General features: G+C 49.9%; 1 protein-coding gene and 1 pseudogene across 8 annotated transcripts in view; both read left to right on the top strand.

Moving 5' to 3' along the window:
- The window catches only part of NFASC (neurofascin), a 181,656-nt gene that overhangs the window by 96,039 nt on the left and 66,908 nt on the right, over positions 1-18,709 (top strand). For all 8 annotated transcript variants that reach the window (XM_035010233.1, XM_035010237.1, XM_035010235.1 and 5 more), the window contains exon 3: positions 12,125-12,305. In XM_035010233.1, the coding sequence (XP_034866124.1) occupies positions 12,215-12,305 (91 nt within the window). In that variant the 5' untranslated portion in view covers positions 12,125-12,214. The remainder of the gene's footprint in view (positions 1-12,124; positions 12,306-18,709) is intronic.
- Positions 14,068-14,186, top strand: LOC118014643 (annotated as a pseudogene).

Below are 18,709 nucleotides of genomic sequence, written 5' to 3'. Positions count from 1 at the left end.
AAATTAGCTGAGAAATACCTTAGCTCTGAGTTCCGAGTTCCAGCTAAGAGGGGCACCTGCCTGTCTGCGTGAGCCCTCCGGCCCAGGGCGGGACACCTCTGAGCTCTTCAGCTCCCACACACCTGGCCCTGCCCCACTTCTTATTTTGAGGTGCCTTTATCGTCTCTTGTCTTTCAGCTGCCCTCTCTGATTTCCGAACAGGTTGCTTCCGGATGGTTATAGTAATATGCCGTACTGCTTTTTTTTTTTTTAATCTAATGCAGAATGGTGGAGTTTTATGTGGGCTCTGTTGGGCTTTTATTATCTCTCTGTTCCCTCACAATATCCTGTGGCAGTGATGTGTGAATGTATTCCTTAGTTGGTTTTTGTAGTACTATTCTAGTCATTTTCATTATTTATTCTGAGAACTAATTGCTGGCACGTGGCCTCGTGGTTCTAATTTGTTGGTATATCCTAGGCATTATTCATTCAGGAGCACAGCCTCCAAGTACCTGCAGAACTGCTTCGTTCATGGCTCTGAGGCATCAAACTGAACATATTCAGTTCCAAGCTCATGCTCTCCCTGCTCCCCAACCACTAACGGATTCATTCCCCTTTCTATAGTTTTGATACCAATCATTAGCATCATCCTAATCCAGTTTTCCAACCTAGAAACCTTGATGCCGTCCTTCTTCTCACTGCCCGCTACCAATCAATCATCAACTTCTGGTGATTCTAACTCAGAAAATATCCTCACATCTCAGGGGTCATTGGATACTGTTAAGCCATCAGCCTGTTGCACACATGCTCTCACACTATATGCAGAGAAACCTGTGGTATCTGGAATCTGGGATAAGATAAGTGGAGTGACAAGGAGAGGAGATGTGGCCTGAGGAACCTCACCCTGGGGGTTTCCTGCCAGAACAGGAGGATGCTGTAGAGCAGAGAGTGGCCTGCCGCTAAGCCCAGACCAGCCATCTGATGGGCAGAATGATGGGCAGGTCACAGGCCCTCTCTTGGACTTAGGTTTACCCAATGTTCAAAGAAAAGTCTTGGGGCGCCTGGATGGCACAGTAAGTTAGGCGTCCAACTCTTGGTTTCAGCTGAGGTCAAGATCTCAGGGTTATGAGATCAAGCCCTGCATCGGGCTCAGTGCTCAGAGCAGAGTCTGCTTGAGAATCTCTCTCCCTCTGCCCCTCCCGCTGGTGTTCTCTCTAAATAAATAAATAAATAAATCTTTAAAAAGAAAAGAAAAGGAAAGAAAAGAGAAGAAAAGTCTTCTGTGGAGCAGAGTCATTTGAGGTCGTCAGGAAGGAACACAGTAAGAATAGTAAAAGCAGCTTAATTGGTGTTGTGGTTCACTTTCTTATGCTTTATCCATCTGATTCTCCAACAACAACCATCAGAAGCAGGAATATTTATTTCCATTTTTGAAATTTTTAAAAAGGCTTGGGAAACAAGTAATTTACAAAAAAATAAGTGACAGGATTGAGGCCTTTACTTGGATCTTCCATCCCATAAATATTCCCTACCAGGCACCATGCCAGGCACGGGGACACAAGAATGATCAGGACATGGTCTAAGCCTCAAGAATTCCAGAGGTCCCTGGGCGGCTCAGTCGGTTAAACATCCAACTCTTCATTTCAGCTCAAGCATGATCTCAGGGTTGTGAGGTCGAGCCCCGGGTTAGGCTCTGTGCTGAGCATGGAGCCTGCTTAAGATTCTCTCTCCCTGTCCCTCTGTCCCTCCCACCCCTTGCTGTGCATGCACATGCACTCTCTCTTTTTCTTAAAAAAAAAAAAAAAAGCCACAAAGAAAAGAGCTTTAAAGGGTAAGCCAGTGGCAAGCAAACTGCAGCCCTCAGGCCAATTCCAGCCCACTGCCTGTTTTTGTAAATAAAGTTTTAGTGGGACATAGCTATGCCTATTCACTCACTTATTGTCCATGGTGGCTCTTTCACTACAGTAATAAAGTTCAGTAGTTATGAAAGAGGCTGTATGTCTCACAAAGCTCTCACAAAGCCTCAAACACTTACGATCTAGACCTTTATAGAAAAGGTCTCCAATCCTCAGTTTAAACATATAGTTTTACCAGCGTGCTAAGTGCCCCAGAGAGGCAGGTGTAAGGTAGGATAGAGATGGACACTCTCAGCTCTGCTGGGGGTGGGCAGTGGGGTGGGCGTGGGAGGCACAACGAATTAGTCACAAAGCAGAAGATGCGTGAGCAGCAGGATGTTGCAGACTGAGTAGGAATTAATCACGTGACAAGGAGAGAAGGCCTTTCGGGCACAGAGGATGGCACTCAGAAAGGATGCTTAGAAAATGGCATGCCACTTAGGGAGCGTTCAGCATTTGGGTAGGGTCCGAGAGCCCTGCAGGAGCCTGAAATCCCAGAGCCTTGCTGCACTCAGGAGTTTGGATCTGATTGTATAGACTGATTGGGGTGATATGGAAGGGTTTTCACCAGCACTGACAGGATTAGACGGGGGTTTAGAAAAATCACTGTAATAGCGACGTGGAAAATGGATTGGACAGAGACCAGTTGGGAGGTTATTGCTGCAGTCCATGAGACATGGCATGTATTAAAGGTAAGAGAGTGGGAGTGTGGGGAAGGGAGTGGGGGTGAGAGACACTAGGAGGGCATGGTCCAAGGTTCTCCGTGCTTGGTGTGAGGTATGAGAAGAGCTGGGATTTCAGGGTGATTCCCAGGTGTCTCGCTTGGGTGACTCAGGTGGGTACCACCAACAAAGAGAATAGAGATAGAGGGACAGGACCCCAGCGGAGACAGAGAACATCAGGCAGAAGGGGAGGATCTAGCAGTGTGATCAGTGCTGCCATGGAGGTTGGCAGGGCCAGAAAGAAGAGGAGCTCTGGAGTGCTGTTTCAGAGGCCAAGGAGGAAGAAGGTGAGGAGGGATGATGGAGTGGTTGACAATTGCTGATGCCTCCAAGAGGTCTAGCAAGATAAAGACTGGGAACTCTGGAGTCAGCCATTGGGGGGCCAACAGGAGGTCTGGAGAGAGAGTTCCAGAGTTTGGTTGGAGGAGTGAAAGAGAACTCAGTAAGTAAAGGCAGAAGCCATAGCCCACTCTTTAAACAAAGGAACTTGCATGAGACAAGACGGAGGTGGAAAAAGTTCAGGTATATATAGAGGAGCTGTGGGATCCAGAGAAGATTCTTTTGGTTTTGTTATGAGAGAAACTTGAAGGCGTTTCTCTGCTGAGGCCTGGAGCCAGTTGAGAAGAGTTTGGAAATTGAGGAGCATGCTAAGCGGATAGCTGGTGGTCGAGGGCAGGTCTCTGCAGAAGGGTGGGGCTGGGTCCAGCAGAGGCAGACAGGAGGAGGGAGGGACATTTCTTACACAGAAAGTGGAGGCCATGGGAAGCTTAGGCATCCAACCAACATTTCCAGGGGCATTTCTGATCGACAGCACAGTCAGTTGCTAGTGATAGAAATCTCGCTTCCAAACGGCTTAAAAATTAAAGGGAAGTTTTAATGTGAGCATATATGCAATGTAAAAACCCACAGTTAGGGCTTGCTTCAGCAAACGCTCCATCAGCGACACAAACAGTGGCATGAAGAATCATGTCTTCCCACATCTTCCCTCTGCCTTCTGCAGTGTTCCATTATCCTCATATGACACATGGAGACACCCCCCCACTCCCACCCACTTGGGGTACACCGGGGATCGTGAAGCAGTCCCAAGAAGCCCCCCAGGCCTCAGGGCAAAATGCTAATGCTGGGAAGCCGGACGGATGGGTTTCCAAGTCCGGCTGCCACCCCAGCCTGGTGTGTTCTTCCTGGCTGGCATGCCTCGCTCTCGTGCCCATGCATTATTGCTGTGGTGCAGGGCTTCTGCATTTGGAGAGTTAGACAGTTGTACCGGGATTTTCAGTTCTTTGTTTTACTAATAGAATCCTTTCTTCAAATAAAACCTCAGGCAAAACCCAGTGTGAAAACAGGGACTCTGAGGCAGCCCTGGTGAGAGTCAAGTGTAAGGCGGCGGCTGAGCCCCACCTGCTCCTCCTCCCCAAATGCCCTCCCCCCTTAGAGAAGGTCCCCAGAGGCTGCAGAGCCTTCTAAAGGGTCTTCCTGCCTCCACCATTGCCCGTCATCCTGCCACCCTCCACAGAGCAGCCAGGGTGGTCTTTGTGAACAAATATCATCAGATACCCCACCATGTAGAACCCTGCAATAACCTCCTGACGTGCTTAGAATAGAATTTAAATTCCCTGCTTTGGGGGCGCCTGGGTGGCTCAGTCATTAAGTGTCTGCCTTCAGCTCAGGTCATGATCCAGGGTCCTGGGATTGAGCCCCGCATCGGGCTCCCTGCTCGGCGGGAAGCCTGCTTCTCCCTCTCCCTCTCCCCCTGCTTGTGTTCCCTCTCTCGCTGTGTCTCTCTCTGTCAAATAAATAAATAAAATCTTTATAAAAAAAAATAAATTCCCTGCTTTGGCATTCAGAGCCCTCTGTATGTATGCCCTCGCGTGACTTATTCCATTCTTCCCCGTGTGCCCCCCAGGCTCCGGCCATGCTGGTTTCTTTCAGTTCCTTGCACCTACCCCTCTGCTTCCTGCCACAGGGTCTTTGCACAAGCGGTTCCCCTGGCTTGGGATGTTTTTCTGACCCATCTTTACAAAGTTGGCTACTCCTTGCCATTTAGATCTTGGTCAAATGTCACTTTCTCACAGAGGCCTTGACCATTCACTTGCCTTTCCCTCATCACCCTAGTGTGGTTTCTTTTCTTTTTTTATTAATAGAATTTATTTTTTAGAGAGCACTTATAGATTCATAGCAAAATTAAGTGGAAGGTACAGAGATTTCCCATTTACCCCCCAGCCCCCCCCACACACAGCTCCCCCACCATCACCATCCCCACAAGAGGGGTGCATTTGTTACAGCTGATGAACCTACACTGACGCATCATCATCACCCACAGTCCATGGTTGACATGAGGGCTCACTCCCGGGGTTGTCCATTCTGTGGGTTTAGACAAAAGTGTGAAGACATGGGCCCACCATTAGAGTCTCATACAGAGTTTCACTGCCCTAAAAATCCTCTGTGCTCCACCTGTTCATCCCGCCCTCCCACCCAACCTCTGGCAACCTCTAATCTTTTTACTGTCTCCATAGTTTTGCCTTTTGCAGAAGGTCACTCAGCTGGGATCATACAGTACGTAGCCTCTTCAAACTGGCTTCTTTCACTTAGTGATAGGCATTTAAGTTTCCTCCGTGTCTTCCCACGGCTTGATAGCTCATTTCTTCCTAGTGCTGAATAGTATTCCATTGTGTGGATGGACCCCAGTACGTGTATCCATTCACCCACTGAAGGACGGAGGACATCTCAGGCGCTCCCACGTTGCGGCGATTACACATGAGGCTGCTCTCAACACCCCTTTGTGGGTCGGATTGTGTTTTCTTCATTGTGCTTATTGCTACCCAATTTGTTTTTGTTCAGCATTTATTTCCTGTCTTCCTCACTGGAAAGAAGGCTCCATGAGAGCAGAGAAACCCTGTGTCTTGAACTTGTATATTCTCTAAAGCGGTCCCTGCTGCCAGGTCTGTGAAATGAATGAATGGCCCACTGCCTGCCGCCCACAAGTGCCAGGTGGGCTCTGCTCGTGGAGACATGGGGCTGCCCGCTGAGCCGTGTTCCAGCACTATCCGTCTTTCCTCCCATCATCACAGATGTGTTGTGACCACTGGCGCAGCCTGCCCAGAGCGGGGCTGCGGGAATGTGGGGGGCTCCCCATGATGACAGCTTGCTGGAGCCGTGCGCCTCTCCTCCGTCTGCCAGGGACAGCTTGTGGTACCAACACCAGGGGCCCCCCAGTCTGGGGAAAGAAAGCAAACCGGGGTGCAGAGAGAAGGAAAAATAGGAAAGCAGACTGACGCAGGGTGGCTAATTATTACTCCTTGCTGCTGTTACCAGTAACCTCATGTATGTAACCAGGATTCTTCCTTCAACCCTGTGAGTTCGAAGCCTGCTCAGTGACGGCAGCTAACATTTACCAAGGTTTACTTTGTGCCCCATGCTTTGCCATGTGCTCTATGTGGGAATTGTGTGTTAAGTCATCCCAGAAGCCCTCTGGAATATGACTGTGTGCATTTTTCAGATGAGAAACACAAAGCTCCGAAGGTTCAGGACTTGCCCCTGATCCCCACCTTGTATGTGGGGGACAGCTTTAAACCCAGACAGTCCATGCTCTCGAACTTCACTGAGGGAGGCTGTCATGTCCAGCAGTCCCCACTGATGGCTGACCATCACCCAACTCACGTACCCATCCTGGTCCCCGTCTTAGACATTTTGAGTCCGAATCTCCCACAAGGCTTGCAAATTTAAAGTTCAGGAAACTTGAAAGCTTCAGTTCAGGGAGGTTGCGTAAGCGAATGAAGCATCTCTGTGTAAGATAATAGAGGTTCTAAGGGCATTCGAATTCAAAAAAAGGTTTTTTGAATCTGCAGGCCTGGTTTGGCCGCTGCTTAGGAGTTTGAGGGTCCAGGGATCTGTGTGTTTAAGTAGCGCCCAGGAGATTCTGATAAGCATCCAATTTCCTTCCTGTGTGGGTACATTGTCATCATAGCACCTGACCTAATGGTATTTGGATTCTTTTTGAAACAGTGAGCTCAGTACTTCACACGGCAGAACATTTCATGTTTGGATAACTCTGTTCTCTCTCTTTTTTTTCTTCTCTTTTCACACAGGGGTTGCGGGGTGGAGGGGGAGAACTTCAGATATACAAGACTTGAGTTCATCCTCTTCCCCAGTTCATAGTACACCATTAGTCCACACAAGATTTCTCTTTCAGTTTTTTAATTTTTGTTCTTTTCCTCACTCTCTCCCCCTGCAATCGCCCTCCCTTTAATGTATTTTATATCCTTGCAATCCACCTCTTACCTGTTCAAGCTGATATAAAAGGATCTTTCAGGGGCACCTGGGTGTCTCAGTCGTTAAGCGTCTGCCTTCGGCTCAGGTCATGATCCCAGGGTCCTGGGATCGAGCCCCGCATTGGGCTCCCTGCTCCGCGGGAAACCTGCTTCTCTCTCTCCGACTCCCCCTGCTTGTGTTCCCTCTCTCACTGTGTCTCTCTCTGTCAAATAAATAAAATCTTAAAAAGCATTTTTTTTTTAAAAGGATCTTTCAAACACATCGTATTGGTAGTGTGTGTGGGTAGAGTCTTTATTATCATGGACGGTATTGTAGGATGGCTATATTTATTAGGTTATTCTTCCTTGCATCTCAGAGAAGCAGCTGCCTCTCTGAACTTTCTCCCATTCGGTTCTAGTTTTGCCCTCGTGGAGCTAAACAAAAAAATTCCACACCCTCTCCCACCATTCCAAGACAGTCATCATGGTCCCTCTTCTGCAGCCCCCATCTGCCCTCTCACAGGATATGGGATTTTCCTTATTCCTCCCCAGGATGCTCTGTAGTTAGATGGCATTCCCCTTGAAGGGTCCTGACCACTCCACCCACCCCGCACCCGCATCTGGATGATGTACTTCTCTACTCCTAGCAGGAGAGGAACCTGAGATATTATGTGACTGGGCCATACAGCAAGATAGTGTAAGAAGTAAGATTTGGTTAGAAGCATGCATTTAACTGTTTTCGGTTAGACATCCCTGCCCTTGGCCTCTGCTACCTGGTTATCAGGATCGGGGAACTGTAAGCCTCGGTGATGTGGGAGTAGCTTCAGGCGGGGCATCTCCCTCCTCGCTCCACATTGGGTTCTCTGAGCACAGCACTAGAAGCCCCATGCCCAGATACCAGTTGACACTCCCCTTCCTTAGATGTGGGTGGAAGGTCCTTCAAAATGTACTGGAAGGATTGCAAGCCATGTACCTATCTTCCAGGCTGAGTGGGCCGGGCTCAGGGAGCTGAGGGTGCCTCTGTCCCCATGTGGAATAACCCTCCTCCCTCATCCTCTGCTGTTTTATCTGTATGAGCCCTTTATAGACACCAGTGCTTACATTTCTTTGTTATTGAGGTAAAATTGACATATCATCAAGTTAACCAATGTATAGTGAACAGTTCACTGGCATTCAGTGCATTCACAGTGTGTACAACCATCACCTCAATCGACTATTGCTTATTACTCCAGTGCAATCCCTTTCTCACCGCAACATTATCCTCACCACAAAAGAAAACCCCATACCCATTAAGCCGTCGCTCCCCATTCTCCCTTCCCCTCTGCCTCTGGTGAGCACCCCTCTGTGTCCTGGCTGTATGGATTTACCTTTTGCATCTTGAATATAAATGGGATCATTCTATATGGGACCTTTTGTGTCTTGCTTCTCTCATTGAGCATAACCCTCTCGGGTTTCATCCACATCACAGCATATGTAGTACTTCATTATCTTCCACGGCCAAATAATATTTCATGGAACGTACATACTGCCGTATTGCTTATTTATTCCTCTCTTGATGGACATTTGGGCTGTTTCCACCTTCTTGCTGTTGCGAATGATGCTGCAGTGAACATGTGTGCACATGTACTTGTTTGAGTCCTGGCTTTTAATTCTTTGGGACATATATCTAGAAGTAGAAATATGGGGTCATATGATAAGTCTATGTTTAATTTTTTAAGGAAGCTGTACATTTCTTTTTTATTTTTTTATTTTATTTATTTTTTTTAAAGATTTTTTTTTTTTTTTTTATTCATGAGAGACAGAGCGAGAGAGAAAGGCAGAGGGAGAAACAGGCTCCCAAGGAGCAGGGAGCCCGATGCGGGACTCGATCCCAGGACCCTGAGATCATGACCTGAGCCGAAGGCAGATGCTTAACCATCTGAGCCACCCAGGCGCCCTGTACATTTCTTTTTTAAATAGCAACTCTACTCTGGAACTTTCCTGCATATGGAGAGACAGGGGAAGTAGGTGAGGAGTCAGGAGATCTGGGTTCTTTTCCTGGCCTTGCCGCTAACCAGCAAATTGAGCAAATCATTTCCCCTTTCTGGGCTCTTGTTTCCTCATTTGAAAAGTAAGGGGACTGCATAAAGCTAAATGATCTTTCAGTTCTCTTCGTCTTTTAAGATTTTATTGGAAAAATTGGGTTCCAGAGAGAAGAGAGAGAATTGCCAAACAGCTATCCATGATTATCTCTATATGCGTTCTCTACTGTGTTTTTAAATTGTGAGTTAAAAGCACCCCAAGTAATTGGGCTTTTTTCCCCCCTGCCTATGTGTTTCTAGTTAATGAATAGCTTCTGGCTTCTTATTTCCATCAAGATTCCCAGAACAAGATATCCTTCTCTTGCCCATCACTTCCTACAGCTTGGCAGCTCCTGAGCAAAACGTGGCAGTCATGACGCCAAGACTGGAGCCGTCCCATCCCCACTGTCCTCTCTGAAGGAATGCTGAGCCTCCTCCCCTGCTAGTTCGCTCATCACTAAGGTGTCAGCTGGATCACCTGAGTCTGGTCTTTGGAGATGTCAGATCCAAGGAGAGGAGTTAGCAGACTCTTCTTTAGTCCATGTAAAGACCATCTTAGAAGGTTGGGAGGAAGAACCAAGGACCTCCTGTGATACTGTCCAGCCAGGAGATTTTCCTCCTTGGGGGATTTCTACTCTCCTGAGCCTCTTCCAGCTGACTGATTCCCTGGCCCGAGTGCAGTGCCTCGGTAGGGAGGGAGTTTTTCCTCCACTAATCGATAGCCTCCACAGTATGCCATTCAGGTCCAAAGCATGTGTTCTCCTGAGCTGCCTGCTGGCTTTCTGGGGGAAGCATGAGGTTTTAAAAAAAACATGTGATCCAAGTGGTTTATTTATTTCGGTCAGCCATTTATTTGCTCATTTTTCATCCATCCATCTGATACTTTTGAGTGCCTGCTGTGTTTTCAGCACCACGTTAGATTTTAGGAATAAACAAGATGAGGCACCTTCCCTATGGTGCCTTCCTTTTTTAATAGGGCATACAGATGAGTGGCTTTTGGAATGAATACAATGAATACAAAGTGACAAATGCTGGGGTGCCTGGGTGACTCAGTCAGTTAAGCATCCAACATTTTTTTTTAAGATTTATTTATTTATTTATTTGAGACCGAGAGAATGAGAAACAGAGAGCATGAGAGGGAGGAGGGTCAGAGGGAGAAGCAGACTCCCTGCCGAGCAGGGAGCCCGATGCGGGACTCGATCCCGGGACTCCAGGATCGTGACCTGAGCCAAAGGCAGTCGCTTAACCAACTGAGCCACCCAGGCGCCCAACATCCAACTCTTGATTTCAGCTCAGGTCATGATCTCAGTGTCATGAGTTCGAGCCCCCGTCAGGTTCCACGCTCAGCAGGGAGTCTGCTTGAGATTCTCTCTGCACCTCCAGCCCACTCATGAGCTCTCTCTCTCTCCAAAATAAATAAATCTTTAAAACAAAAGTGACAAGTGCTATATAATGGGGAGGGGGTCGTAAACGGTGTTCAGGAGTACAGACGAGGGACACACAAGTCATACTTGGCAGATCCTCATGAGAGGGCAGATTCAAAGCATGTTCTAGACAGAAGCTAATCTGCACAGAAGTCACAGAGCAGGACGCATGAGGGGGGCAGGTGACCAGTGTTGGCTGGAACACAGGGAGAGGGTGGTGGGAGGCAAGATTGCAGAGGGGCTGTGCTCGGGAGGACACCTGAGCCACGTCGAAGGATTTAGCTCTCTGGCAACTGTGAGCTAGTGAGTTTGATTGGGGAGTGGCACACTTTTATCTGCACTTTAGAGAAGGAAACTCTAAGAAGAATGAGTCAGAGGGGTAAGAGTACAAGTGGGGAGAGCCCTCAGGAAGCTGTTGTGGTCACTGTCATGCAACAGTGGTGACCAGAACCAGGGTGGAAGCTGTGGGAAGGGAAGCAAGTGGATGGAGTCCAGAAATACACATGAGTCTGGGGGGCTGCTGTTGGGCCCAGCTTCCAGGAAAGAAACTGCTGCAGTCGGAATCCGAATCCTTTAGCTGGCCCCATATCCCAGCCCAGGGGAGGTGCCTCATCCTCCAGGTCTTCAGAAGGGTAACCTTGTCTCCCAGGAGCCAGCCCTGGAGCCCTGCTCCTTTTGCCAACAGCCTCAGGCAGGATAGATGGGAGATGTGGTGGGGTACAGAGAAGAGAAGAATTCTGGGGGAACCTCCTCCTGCCACCCTCTTTGACTCGGCCTCAGGGCAGAACAGCACACTGCACCCAGTTTGAAGACTCCACGTTTCAGACCCGTGACAATCTTAAAGCACTATACCTCAGTGCCTACCCTAGGCCACTCTTCTTTTTTCAAGCATAGTTAACATACAGGGTTGTATTAGTTTCAGGTGTACAATATAGTGATTCAGCAATTCCAGACATTACTCAGTGCTCATGTCCCTTAATGTGTTTCACTCATCCTCCACCCACCTCCCATAGGCCATTCTCTCTCAGGAGGTGGGGAAAAGGGTTTATCTCTTAAAGACTCATTCTAGGCCCTTTGGACAGTCATTTTTAATCTTTCCCCTTAGAGGGCCTGGAATGATTTGTTGTGCTTGAGAATGTGAACATTGGGCTGTCATAATCTCTCTCATTCTGCCAACCTGCTGGACTCCCCTTCTTCTGGGTCATAGTCTCAGCATTGCCCGTTATCTCTAAAGGGACAACATCCAGGACCACTGTATCTTTGCTGCACAAAATATCTGCAGAAATCCATTTTTTAAAAAAAGTCCTTTAAGCAGCCAGCTTTCACCTAACCCTACACAATACATAGGGTTCGGAGAAGCTCTGAGATGGGTGTGTTGCTTACTGGCCCAGTGCATGGCATCCTCTAGGTGCTGGACCAGTGGGACAGTGTTTTTTCATGACTCTTCCATGCAGAGTTGCCCTTCCTTCTAGAACAGTGGTTCTCAACTGGGAGTGGTTTTGTCCTCCAGGGGACAGTTGGCAATGTCTAAAGACATTTTTGATTGGGGGCAGGAATGGGCTCCACTGGCATCTCGTGGGTAGAGGCCAGGGATGCTGCTAAGCATCCTGCAATACCCAAGATCGTTGCCCACACAAAGAGTTGTGGGTCCCAAATGTCAATAGCACAAGGTTAAGAAACCTTATTTAAGAACATCAGTCTGTGACCAAACCCTTGAGTTCTTCAGGCCCTGTAGGGTTGCTAGAACAAACCGCAAGTTCAAGAAAAACTCACTTGGCATTGTATTTCTTTCCACAGCTGAGCTCTGTCCGGGAGGCCCAGGTAGAGCGGCTGGAGGCAGCAAGACCCTGCAGGCCGGGGAGCAGGGAGCGGGACCCCGTGCTGAGGATGGCCAGGCAGCAGCCGCCGCCCTGGGTCCACACAGCCATCCTGCTCTGCCTCCTCAGCCTCACTGGGGCCATCGAGATTCCTATGGATCGTGAGTCCTGCTCCATCCTCTTCTTTAATTCTCCTGATTTGGGGCAGAGGAGTTGGAGGGGAGGGATGGTCAGGGGGGAGTTAAGATCAGCTTTTCGAAGAGGCTGGAGAGCAGGGTAGCGGTGGATTCTGGATGGAGGCCGGCAGGCTTGTGTTTGGGACCGTGAGACGAATTGTGTAGCACGATCTCTGAGGACTGTGGCTGAGCTGAGGCTTGCGCTGTCTGGAGCCTGCTGAGCGGGACCAGAGGTGGCAGGGTTTACAAGTCTGTGTGTCACTCAGGAGTTCTTCCCTCTACTCCCCTCCCACGGCCCTCTGCGGTCTTGACTTGCCCATCGACGTGGAGCTTCCAAGGACCCAGTGTAGTGGATAGTTACATGCCTTTCTAATATCTGAGCTGGATCCTTGGGCTGTCTTGGCTGGACTGAATCAGGATGGATGGCCTGGGGATGGTTGGGGAAGGGAATTATTCTGCAAAAGACCGGGGCTAAATGAAACATTAAAATAGAGCTCCATTATAATGCCACTGTGGGAAAACCAGGAGCTGATTTCTTGTGTTTGTTTTCAGCTCTCCCATGGCAAAGCTGGGAAGTAAAACCTGTGTCATTCTATGTCCCACGGTGGGGGTGTTATTTGGCCATCAGAATCATCAGGCAAGGGGCTTTGGATGCTGATCTAATAGCCCATCTCTAGCAGCCATTCTGTTGTTATGTTCAGAAGGGGCCCATGGACTGGCAGCCCCGTTCCTTTGCCCCGCATTTAGATGTGTACCACCTTTGCCACAATTCTGGCCCTTCCATCAGAATGTCTTGGCATTCCAGTGCTCTGATGTGGGCATACCACCTCTGTCGCCTGTTCCTGCTTCCAGAAATAGATGGGACCCACATGATGCCAACCCTGACTTGGGCTCTATCCAGGTGACAGATGTCTGGGGAGGGTTGGGAGAGTGATACAGCCTCCAAGGAGTGCCCACTGAGCTCTCCTAAGCCAGGGCCTGGGGCCTGGAGTTAGCCCAGCTTGGAGAAGAGTTGCACATACTTCAGCCCCCTCCCGCCCAACCCTACCAATAATAGCTGCCCAGAGGAGTAGGCACTTCTGGGTAAGAGAAGACTAGCAGAAACTATAAGTTGGACCCAGAAGCAAGATGCGCAAGGCCCCTGCTGCCCTCCCAATAGCCCTGTGTGTGTGTGTGCGCATGTGTATGTGTGTGTGTGTGTATTCAGTGGGGGGGGGGGGGTGTCGTGAAAGGAACTGTTCCCATAGAGACCATCTGCACTGCTAACTCAAAGAAGAGTGTCTCATTAACAATCCCAGGCAGACAATCTAATAAGGAGCACGATAAGGCCATGTCCCTGGAGAGGAGAGGGTGTGCCGAGGAAATTGGGTTATCAAGGAAGTGGTGAAGGCTCATTTCTCTTCTGCTGCTTCTCCTCACTCATTCACCTGCCACTTTGGTCCCTGGGGCCAGTGGGTGAGGGGTTCCTCCAAGATGAACTTATAAATAGATGGCTTTGACCTCTATGTTAGGAACCTGGATTTCTAAAGCGCTATTGGAGCCGTGGGCAGGTGACCCAGCAGTGGGTGTCTCCAAAGTACCGCGTGTGGGACAGAGAGCTGCAGGTGCCCTGACCTCCCCAGCACCATCTCCCCATCTCCTCAGTTTCCATGAGGAGGGAGGGCCCCGGAGAGTCCCCGCTTCTGGAATTGTCGTCAAGGACACGGAGACCCGACACAGCAAACGGGTGCTGGATTCATGAATAGACGGCTCTGTGCAGTGGCAGTATCGTAGCCAATGAGGTTTATCCGAGGCGCGATTATTGCTAATTGGATTCATGAATAGATCCCGGGTCTCTTGACCTGCCACCAGGTTGGCACTCGACACACCTCACCCCGACCTCCGGTAATCCCGCCTTCTTTTAGTTCTTGGAACTCATCAGGGTAGCAACTGCTGTGCGCCCGGCCGAGAGCTAAGTGCTTTAGGAGCATCTCCTGTGATTCTCCCAGTGGATCCTTTGCTGACAGGTTAGAAAGTGGAGGTACACTCTCCAGCACCTAAGTGGTAGGGCCAGCGCATGACCACAGCCCCTCTCTGAATGAGGAAGGGGATCCCTTTATGACACCATGTCTGGTGCCCCGGCTCTGTCACAGCAGGAAACCCATGCGGGCTTCCTGGAGGAAGTGCATCTGAGGTGGCTGCAGGCACAGTGGCCATGGCGACCTCTCCAGAACGAGTCTGCTACAGCTGAACGCAAGACAAGAGGCCAGCCCTTCAGAGGGGACCCAGGTCCTCTTCAGCCAGCTTTTCCCCTCCTGCTGGGCCAAGCATGACAGGCACCCTCCCCCCAAGTTACCTGAGCCCATCGTTCCCTCTTACCCTGGGCTGAGGCCCAGGAGAATGGGCTGGGGAAAGATCACACATTCTTTTTCCTTTCCCCCTCAGAGTTACTGAGATATTTATTGATATACAACCTATGTAAGTGTAAGGCGGACAACTGGGTGATTTGCTACACGTATATATTATGAAATGATTGCCACATGGGTTCATTTACCCGTCCATCTCTTCCCATAATTTCCTTGTGTGCGTGCGGCGATAGCTTGGAAGATCTACTCTCGAAACAACTCTCAAGTGTATGGTACAGTATGTTAATTATGGTTGCCATCTGTGCATTCAGCCCCCAGAACATGTCTATCTTATAGCTGGACGTTTGTACCCCTTCACCAGCATCTCCCCGCCTCCCCCCACGCCCCAGCCCCTGACAACCAGCATTCCACTCTGTTTCTTCGAGTTTGACTTTTTTATTTTTTTTAATATATTTGTTTAAAGATTTTATTTATTTATTTGAGACAGAATGAGAGAGAGAGAGAGCTCATGAGAGGGGGGAGGGTCAGAGGGAGAAGCAGGTTCCCCACCGAGCGGGGAGCCCGATGCGGGACTCGATCCCGGGACGCCAGGATCATGACCTGAGCCGAAGGCAGTCACTTAACCGACTGAGCCACCCAGGCGCCCCCAAGTTTGACTTTTTTAGATTCTACATATAGTGAGAACATACCAGAGCTTTCTCTGACTTAATTTCACTTAGCATGAGGTCCTCAAGGCCTACCCATGTTGTCACAAAAGGCAAGAGAGATAACTATACCCCGTGTTCCCTGCAGCATTATTCGCGATCGCCCAGGTGTGGGGCAAGTGAAGATCAGGCACTCAAAGCTTTCTGTGTGTGTTGCCCAGGAGCGGCTGAGGGGGCTGAGGCTGGAGGCTGGAGACTGCCCTGTCAGGGGCACCCTTCCGCTCGCCTGCCCCTTCAGGGGGCAGTATCTGTGCCTTGAGGACTGGGGCATTGCTTCTGCTCTGGGGTGTTTGGGCCCCGCGGCCTTCCTGGAACAGCCCCAGGCTGCAACACAATCCCTCATTGAAATACCAGCCTCCAGCCCCTACTCCTCGGCCAACAGAGTCACACACACCCACCCCCCGCCCGCCCCAAGGAGAACAACATGACCTTTGAAGAAAGCAGAGGGTCGCCTCATCAACAAGAGCGGGTCTGCCAAAAAGTGAGTCTGCTGGCAGCTCGCCCCCCCGCCCCCCTCCCCCCATCGAGGGACTCGGCATTTTTCTCCTAGGAACATTTTTCTCCTAGGTGGGCTCCGCTTCATCCCTGCAGTTGTTTGGAAGAAGGATTTCTGTAGGGCAATGTACAGAGAAGACACATTTCGTCCTCACTGTCATCCCAAGTAGTGCTGCAAGATGACCTCAACACACACACACACACACACACACACACATTCACACACACTCCGTCCTCCAGGGACAGGTGCCAGGGGCTGTGGATATCAGCCAGGGAAAGAGAAGACATGCAGGCATACAGAAACCTTACAGACGGGGCAGGCCTCTGCCTTACCCGCTGCAGAGCTCATTGGAAGATTTTTCCCTCCCCCTCGGAAGCCGCAAGAGCAGACTCATTTTCCACTTGACATCAGCAGTAAGTTTTGTAGATGGGGAGAAGGGCAGGTGGTATGACATGGGGCTTGCAGGGTGTCACAGGACAAGGTAGGTTGCCCTTATCCCCAAGCAGGTGGTCCTCACTGTCATCTCCCTGTGCTGGCTTGTCTTCTGGGTTGGTTGTGTCTCTGTAATAAATTCCTTGGTGACACAATGGTGGTTGCAGATGTCATGACCTCTTTAGGGAAGTAGACTCTCAAGAGGCCCCTGGCCTGATTTCATCGTGGCGCTGGGGACAGCATCCGGCCAGCTCTGAGAGTCTCCACTCCCCCATGGCCTCTCCCCTTACTCACCTTTGTCCTGAATGTCAAGGAGAAGAGCGTGCTGGGGCCCCACCTGGCCAACCCACCTCTCTGGCCAAGGATAGATTTGTAAAAAGAGCTCTGGACCAGACTACAGGAGACCTGGTTCTCATTCCAGTTCTGCAGCAAATTTCCTATGTGACCTTAACCGAGTGACTTCCCTTCCAAGAATCTGAGATTCCCTGGATAATGTCTAGGACTCTTTCCATTGAGCCAGCCCTTGATTTTATAAGAGAGGCTTGAAGGCCATATGGGCAAAATAGAGCCTCGGCCAGGGCAAGGTCAGAGCCCTCCACTGTGCGTGGGGACCCGAGAAGCATCAACTCTGTCTTGAGATGAAGAAACCGCAGGCCTGGGTTGGTGGTCCAAAGGAGTAGGTCAGTGTCAGCCCTGCTTCTCCTGAAAATGGCCCCTTCTCCCCACCTGCCCTCCAGGCCCAACTACACTGGCTTTCCAGAATTAACCTTTCTTGGGCCCCTGGCAGGAAAATCTTATATGGGTGAAGATGCCACTGTGGGGATCTCCAGGGAGCATGTGTTCAGAAACCACAGATTTCTGCTTTTCCCAAGGACTTTTCATTTCTTTTTGTTTCCTGCCAGGGCCGCACCCAGGTAAATGGTAAAGCAGATAAAATTACTTTTCGGTGCCCCAGCAGGCCACACAACCTTGGCCCACTTGATAGAATTATTCTGGACCTTTTAGTGTGTCTTATCAAGACTTTGACTTACTGACAGTGTGCATAGCAGGGGACCCCTTCCTGCCACACTCAGCCTCTCCTCCCTGATGTCTGTCTTCTCTATTGGGATCCTTCCGGCACCTCTTGGTCCTGCCTTAACTCTGCCTTTTCCACGCTGCGCCCTCTCTGGGCCCCTAAGCTCCTCTTCCATCTCCTCAGCCATCTCGTGGTGGCTGAGTCATGAAGCTTCGGGGTCACCTGGGCTCACCCACAGCCTCTGCTTTCCCCTGAAAAAGTCAGCCTGCGACACCAACACGTCCCTGACATCAGCACCAACGTGGAAGAAGCTTGGCATATGACTTCATGTTAGAGCCATAAAGAAAAGTCCTCTTACAAAGTTACAGAAACACTTGTTCTCTTTTCTGCAAATTTTAAACCAAGGCCGCCCTTCCCAGAAAGTTCATTACCATCGAAAGTCTTGCTGTGTGAAGCGTGGTACCCAGACCGCCAGCATAAGCACCACCTGGCTGCTTGTCAGAAATGCAGGATCATGGGGCGCCTGGGTGGCTCAGTCGTTAGGCGTCTGCCTTCGGCTCAGGTCATGATCCCAGGGTCCTGGGATCGAGCCCTGCATCGGGCTCCCTGCTCCGCGGGAAGCCTGCTTCTCCCTCTCCCATTCCCCCTGCTTGTATTCCCTCTCTCGCTGTGTCTCTCTCTGTCAAATAAATAAATAAAATCTTTAAAAAAAAAAAAAAAAAAAAGAAATACAGGATCTGCTCAGTTAGAACCTGCATTCTAACTAGACCCACCCCTCAGGTGATTCATAATACTTGTCAGAGTTTGAGAAGCCCGACCTCAAATAGGCTCATACCTGTACATAGGCCCGTGCACGTCTCAGGTGAGGGATGGGGGAGATTTGTGCTACCTGTCTCTTGATCTCTTCCGTAAAAAGTGCAGAAAGGAGTGGTGGGCTTCACTTCATCCCTGCAGTTGTTTGGAAGAAGGATTCAGTAGGGCAATGTACTTCTGCCATGAGCAGAGCCACAGTGATTCATCGGTCCCTAGAATTTTCCAAAGGGTAGGCAAGAAGGTGCTTGCATGTGTGACAGAGAGGAAGGTGCGGTGGGAGGAGTAAAGCCTGTGGACCATGCTTGGGGCCCTTGGGGCTTTGCTCTGAAGCCCTGGTTCAGATCTGCTGCCACCCAGGCTTCTCAGCCCCACACCTCTGGCCAGGGAGCCCACTTTCTTCAATAGCATCTAGAAGGATGGGCAGCATCTTCAGAGCCCAGTCTCTTTCAAGCAGCCTTGTCACTTTTGATATTTGGACTTCCCTTGGTGACATCATTTGGTCAGAGGCTGGTCTTTCTGCTCAGCTGCGTGGTTTGAGCTCCCTGTGGAGGTGTCACCTCCTCCACAAAGCACTCGCTGGGTCT

The sequence above is a fragment of the Mirounga leonina genome, unplaced genomic scaffold (genome assembly GCF_011800145.1).
Source record: "Mirounga leonina isolate KUSES-001 unplaced genomic scaffold, KU_Mleo_1.0 Mir_154, whole genome shotgun sequence".
Lineage (NCBI taxonomy): Eukaryota > Metazoa > Chordata > Mammalia > Carnivora > Phocidae > Mirounga > Mirounga leonina.
The sequence above is the reverse complement of the archived record's forward strand: the minus strand, read 5'-3'. Positions and strand labels throughout refer to the sequence as shown.